Source organism: Solea solea, chromosome 12 (genome assembly GCF_958295425.1).
Source record: "Solea solea chromosome 12, fSolSol10.1, whole genome shotgun sequence".
Classification (NCBI taxonomy): domain Eukaryota; kingdom Metazoa; phylum Chordata; class Actinopteri; order Pleuronectiformes; family Soleidae; genus Solea; species Solea solea.
In genome coordinates this window covers 28,937,434-28,944,055 of record NC_081145.1, presented here as the reverse complement: position 1 = coordinate 28,944,055, position 6,622 = coordinate 28,937,434, and the positions used below count along the sequence as shown (strand labels likewise).

The 6,622-nt window shown below is 35.5% G+C and overlaps 1 protein-coding gene across 4 annotated transcripts in view; it reads right to left on the bottom strand.

Annotated features, from left to right (window-relative positions):
• Positions 1-301: 301 nt before the first annotated feature.
• Positions 302-6,622, bottom strand: part of lamb4 (laminin, beta 4) — a 30,614-nt gene continuing 24,293 nt past the window's right edge. For 3 of the 4 annotated variants that reach the window (XM_058646485.1, XM_058646484.1, XM_058646486.1), the window contains 5 exons: positions 6,099-6,303; positions 5,866-6,001; positions 5,565-5,732; positions 4,182-4,335; positions 302-3,483 (listed from right to left, as the gene is read on the bottom strand). In XM_058646485.1, the coding sequence (XP_058502468.1) occupies positions 3,344-3,483; positions 4,182-4,335; positions 5,565-5,732; positions 5,866-6,001; positions 6,099-6,303 (803 nt within the window). In that variant the 3' untranslated portion in view covers positions 302-3,343. Of the gene's footprint in view, positions 3,484-4,181; positions 4,361-5,564; positions 5,733-5,865; positions 6,002-6,098; positions 6,304-6,622 lie in introns of all 4 variants that reach the window. The other variant, XR_009241900.1, reaches the window with a different exon arrangement.

Here is a 6,622-nt window from a genome sequence, read left to right as displayed (position 1 = left end):
ACAAATGACCAGAATTCCAGTATCTCTGTCTCTCGCTCTGTCTGTGTCTCTCACTCTGTCTGTCTGTCTGAGGTGAAGACGTCCATCACATACAGACGAGTGTTTATCTGTTGTTCTGTCTTTATTCATTCACTCATCTTTTTGTTTAACACACACACACACACACACACACACATTCTTCTCCTCAAGATTCTACAGACAATAGACATTCCTCACGCGCCCCCCTCCCCCCCACAAATACTTGTCCTTTGTTGTTGCAGGTGAGGTTTAAATGTGGGGGAGGTGTGTGTGTGTGGGGGGGGGGGCGCTGAGTGTGTGTGTGTGTGTGCGTGTGTGCGCTGTTTATGTCTTCTCAAACAGAGCATCTGCTCTCTGATTGGTTGACTGCTTGTCTCTGCAGGTCATCACACATTCACAGACACGTAGTAGTAGTATTTATAAAGTACAGCCTGTAGTATTTATGAAGTACAGTCTGTAGTATTTATAAAGTACAGTATTACATTTTGCAGTACAATGTAGTATTTATAAAGTACAGTCCGTAGTATTTATAAAGTACAGCATTACATTTTGCAGTACAACGTAGTATTTATAAAGTTCAGTCTGTAGTATTTATAAAGTACAGCCTGTAGTATCTATGAAGTACAGTCTGTAGTATTTATGAAAAAGTCTGTAGTATTTATGAAGTACAGTATTACATTATGCAGTACCCTGTAGTATTCATGAAGTACAGTCTGTAGTATTTATGAAGTATAGTCTGTCGTATTTATGAAGTACAGTCTGTCGTATTTATGAAGTACAGTCTGTATTATTTATAAAGTACAGCATTACATTATGCAGTACCCTGTAGTATTCATGAAGTACAGTCTGTAGTATTTATGAAGTATAGTCTGTAGTATTTATGAAGTACAGCCTGTCGTATTTATGAAGTACAGTCTGTAGTATTTATAAAGTACAGTATTACATTTTGCAGTACAATGTAGTATTCATAAAGTACAGTCTGTAGTATTTATAAAGTACAGCATTACATTTTCCAGTACAATGTAGTATTTATAAAGTACAGACTGTAGTATTTATGAAGTACAGCATTACATTTTCCAGTACAATGTAGTATTTATAAAGTACAGCCTGTAGTATTTATGAAGTACAGTCTGTATTATTTATAAAGTACAGTATTACATTATGCAGTACCCTGTAGTATTTATGAAGTATAGTCTGTAGTATTTATGAAGTACCGTCTGTAGTATTTATAAAGTACAGCATTACATTTTCTAGTACAATGTAGTATCTATGAAGTACAGACTGTAATATTTATAAAGTACAGTATAACATTATGCAGTACACTGTAGTATTTATGAAGTACAGACTAGTATTTATGAAATACAATCTGTAGTATTTATGAAGTACAGTCTGTAGTATTTATGAAGTACAGTCTGTATTGTTTATAAAGTACAGTATTACATTATGCAGTACCCTGTAGTATTCATGAAGTACAGTCTGTCATATTTATGAAGTACAGTCTGTAGTATTTATGAAGTACAGTCAGTATTATTTATAACGTACAGTATTACATTATGCAGTACCCTGTAGTATTCATGAAGTACAGTCTGTAGTATTTATGAAGTATAGTCTGTCGTATTTATGAAGTACAGTCTGTAGTATTTATGAAGTACAGACTGTAGTATTTATGAAATACAATCTGTAGTATTTATGAAGTAGTCTGTAGTATTTATGAAGTACAGTCTGTATTATTTATAAAGTACAGTCTGTATTATTTATAAAGTACAGTCTGTATTATTTATAAAGTACAGTATTACATTATGCAGTACCCTGTAGTATTCATGAAGTACAGTCTGTAGTATTTATGAAGTATAGTCTGTCGTATTTATGAAGTACAGTCTGTAGTATTTATGAAGTACAGTCTGTATTATTTATAAAGTACAGTATTACATTATGCAGTACCCTGTAGTATTCATGAAGTACAGTCTGTTGTATTTATGAAGTACAGTCTGTATTATTTATAACGTACAGTATTACATTATGCAGTACCCTGTAGTATTCATGAAGTACAGTCTGTAGTATTTATGAAGTATAGTCTGTCGTATTTATGAAGTACAGTCTGTAGTATTTATGAAGTACAGTCTGTATTATTTATAACGTACAGTATTACATTATGCAGTACCCTTTAGTATTCATGAAGTACAGTCTGTCGTATTTATGAAGTACAGTCTGTAGTATTTATGAAGTACAGTCTGTATTATTTATAACGTACAGTATTACATTATGCAGTACCCTGTAGTATTCATGAAGTACAGTGTGTAGTATTTATGAAGTACAGTCTGTCGTATTTATGAAGTACAGTCTGTATTATTTATAACGTACAGTATTACATTATGCAGTACCCTGTAGTATTCATGAAGTACAGTGTGTAGTATTTATGAAGTACAGTCTGTAGTATTCATGAAGTACAGTCTGTAGTATTTATGAAGTACAGTCTGTAGTATTTATGAAGTACAGTCTGTAGTATTTATGAAGTACAGTATTACATTATGCAGTACCCTGTAGTATTCATGAAGTACAGTCTGTCGTATTTATGAAGTACAGTCTGTAGTATTTATGAAGTACAGTCAGTATTATTTATAACGTACAGTATTACATTATGCAGTACCCTGTAGTATTCATGAAGTACAGTCTGTAGTATTTATGAAGTATAGTCTGTCGTATTTATGAAGTACAGTCTGTAGTATTTATGAAGTACAGACTGTAGTATTTATGAAATACAATCTGTAGTATTTATGAAGTAGTCTGTAGTATTTATGAAGTACAGTCTGTATTATTTATAAAGTACAGTATTACATTATGCAGTACCCTGTAGTATTCATGAAGTACAGTCTGTCGTATTTATGAAGTACAGTCTGTATTATTCATAACGTACAGTATTACATTATGCAGTACCCTGTAGTATTCATGAAGTACAGTCTGTAGTATTTATGAAGTATAGTCTGTCGTATTTATGAAGTACAGTCTGTAGTATTCATGAAGTACAGTCTGTAGTATTTATGAAGTACAGTCTGTAGTATTTATGAAGTACAGTATTACATTATGCAGTACCCTGTAGTATTCATGAAGTACAGTCTGTAGTATCTATGAAGTACAGTCTGTAGTATTTATGAAGTACAGTCTGTAGTATTTATAAAGTACAGTCTGTATTATTTATAAAGTACAGTATTACATTATGCAGTACCCTGTAGTATTCATGAAGTACAGTCTGTAGTATTTATGAAGTATAGTCTGTCGTATTTATGAAGTACAGTCTGTAGTATTTATGAAGTACAGTCTGTAGTATTTATGAAGTACAGTCGGCGTATTCTTCGGCCCGTTGAGAGATTTCCTGTCGCAGTGACTCAGCGGTTTTCAGAAGGTCGGACACTTCAGTGACCTTTTGATCTTTTCTTTTGATCAGCAGCTGGATTTTCTCATCGAGACCTGAACACACACACACACACACATACACACACACACAATGGTGAAGTCACTTTTGCTCTTCCATGATTTCAGTTTCATACTTTGAATTTCGAGTTCCGATTATAACCATAGTGGATGATTTTTAGGTGAAGACACGATCAGAACAATGTAATAATAAGAAGTTTCCACATTGACAGCAACTCATCGGAAATAAAAACAATTTATGAATGATAAAGATATGATTGTTGGAATATTATAAACTTTCTTTATTTTCTAAATCCTGGATGAAATGAAAATCATGGATCACAAAGATCATTAGTCTTCAGTCTTTGACCTTTGACCTTAAACACTAACCCTAACCCATCAGACAGATAAATGAGCAGTGATATTGATATTCAGGTGGACTCCTCATTTATTTATTTCATTCTACCGGTTTGTTGATTTTATGCTCCTGTTTCTTTAGTTTTATTATTATCATTTTTATTATTAGCATGTTGTTGTATCTTACAGTATATGTCTGATGTTGCGTATGGGTCCAAATCAAACCAAGCAAAATGTTATTTGTATTGCACCAAATCACTAGATACACTTTCTCAAGACATTACAACATTATAGACACATTTCAATGAGTAGCATTGATCTATCTACGAACGATATATAATTACATAAACTCATACTGAAGTACATGTAAGCATAATGAGAAATGGTCGTTGTTGTACCTCGTAACTGGACAAATTTGTCCTGCACCTGACGGTTCACATCTTCTGCCTCTTTTATGATGTTCTTCACTCGTTCTCCAGCTTCACCATGAAGCGCCTGAGTCGAGTTTTTCTGCTTCAGCAACTGAAACATCTTCATCACATCTTCCAGTTCCTGCAAGACAGTCACATGACAAACACTTAAAAAAGAAGTCAAAAAGTCAAAAGTAAGCCCACAGTGCTCGCCATCCACTCAAAACTAATATTAAGTTTACCTTCAAATACAATCACACGTGGGTGTGATATTAACTCAGCTCACAGTTGTCTGTAGTTCTGTGTCAGTTGTTTTGTCCGTAGTTCTCTGTGTCGGTTGTTTTGTATGTAGTTCTCTGTGACAGTTGTTTTGTCCGTAGTTCTGTGTCGGTTGTTTTGTCCGTAGTTCTCTGTGTCGGTTGTTTTGTCTGTAGTTCTCTGTGACAGTTGTTTTGTATGTAGTTCTCTGTGAAAGTTGTTTTTTCTGTAGTTCTCTGTTTCAGTTGTTTTGTCTGTAGTTCTCTGTTTCAGTTGTTTTGTCTGTAGTTCTCTGTTTCGCTTGTTTTGTCTGTAGTTTTCTGTCGGTTGTTTTGTCTGTAGTTCTCTGTTTCGGTTGTTTTGTCTGTAGTTCTCTGTGTGGGTTGTTTTGTCTGTAGTTCTCTGTGTCAGTTGTTTTGTCTGTAGTTCTGTCAGTTGTTTTGTCTGTAGTTCTCTGTGTCAATTGTTTTGTCTGTAGTTCTATGTGTCAGTTGTTTTGTCTGTAGTTATGTCAGTTGTTTTGTCTGTAGTTCTCTGTGTCAATTGTTTTGTCTGTAGTTCTCTGTGTGGGTTGTTTTGTCTCTAGTTCTGTGTCTGTTGTTTTGTCCGTAGTTCTCTGTGTCGGTTGTTTTGTCTGTAGTTCTCTGTGACAGTTGTTTTGTATGTAGTTCTCTGTGAAAGTTGTTTTTTCTGTAGTTCTCTGTTTCAGTTGTTTTGTCTGTAGTTCTCTGTTTCGCTTGTTTTGTCTGTAGTTTTCTGTCGGTTGTTTTGTCTGTAGTTCTCTGTTTCGGTTGTTTTGTCTGTAGTTCTCTGTGTGGGTTGTTTTGTCTGTAGTTCTCTGTGTCAGTTCTTTTGTCTGTAGTTCTCTGTGTGGGTTGTTTTGTCTGTAGTTCTCTGTGTCAGTTGTTTTGTCTGTAGTTCTGTCAGTTGTTTTGTCTGTAGTTCTCTGTGTCAATTGTTTTGTCTGTAGTTCTCTGTGTCAGTTGTTTTGTCTGTAGTTATGTCAGTTGTTTTGTCTGTAGTTCTCTGTGTCAATTGTTTTGTCTGTAGTTCTCTGTGTGGGTTGTTTTGTCTGTAGTTCTGTGTCAGTTGTTTTGTCTGTGTTCATCTTACCATTTGTGTGTCTGTGGCATTTAAAGCCGTCTCTGCAGCATCTCGAGCGTTTCTTGCAGATTCTCTGTTCTCCTCATTTTTCTTCTTTAGAAAACTGATCTCATTTTTCAGGTCCTCGGGACGACTCTTAATCACCTTCATGTCAACTTTGTTGAGTTTGTCTTTAATCTAAAATTTGACAAATATAAGTTGAAACACACCCACAGTAACCAAAGAGCATTAAAACAGATATATTTATTATAATAATAATACTATTTTCTCCACTATGAAAAGACCTATTTGAGATATTGGGGACATTTACATGTTGGATCCGGTCTTTGGTCGAGTGTCTGTCTCGGCTGGCTGTGTCCAGGTCATCGTTTGCTTTGTCCTGAGCTGTCTCTGCATCATAAATGTCTCTCCTGATGTCTGTCACATCAATATCCTTTGTGTTCTCCCTGGACACAGAAAACAATAAGAAACGACACCCTGTAAGCACACGCAGAGCAGGACTGCTAACATTTTACATGACATTGGTTAGTTGGTGAAACTAACTTCAGTTCCTGAGCCTTCTCCAGCAGACTCTGAGATGTCTGCTCATATTCATCCAGGTTCTTCAAGTCCTTCTGCAACATTGACATGTTGGAAAGACGGTTGATTTCACTGATCATTGACTGGATGTGTGCAGGTGACTGTCGCAGCTGAATGTCCAGAACAGCTTGGGCCATTTTCTCGATGTCTTCTGGAGGAACGCTCTCATCTGTGAGGAGACAAATTTACAGTCACACAGATGATAATATAACCATGATGGGATAGCAATCAGCTCTTGATGTGGACATTGGAGACAGGTGTAAATGCATGTGGTAAAGTACTATCTAGGTGTAAAGGATGATGATTCAAAGAGGGCCCCCATTGCCCCCCTTTGCCTCAGGCCCCCAGAGACCCTAGAAACAGCTCTGGCTGGATCATAGCAGATCATTAGCTGATTAATCCCAACATAGAAGATAAAATAATAACCCTTACATGGATCGAAAAATATGTTTAAGAATTTAAAGACTATGTCTGATGTATCCGATCAT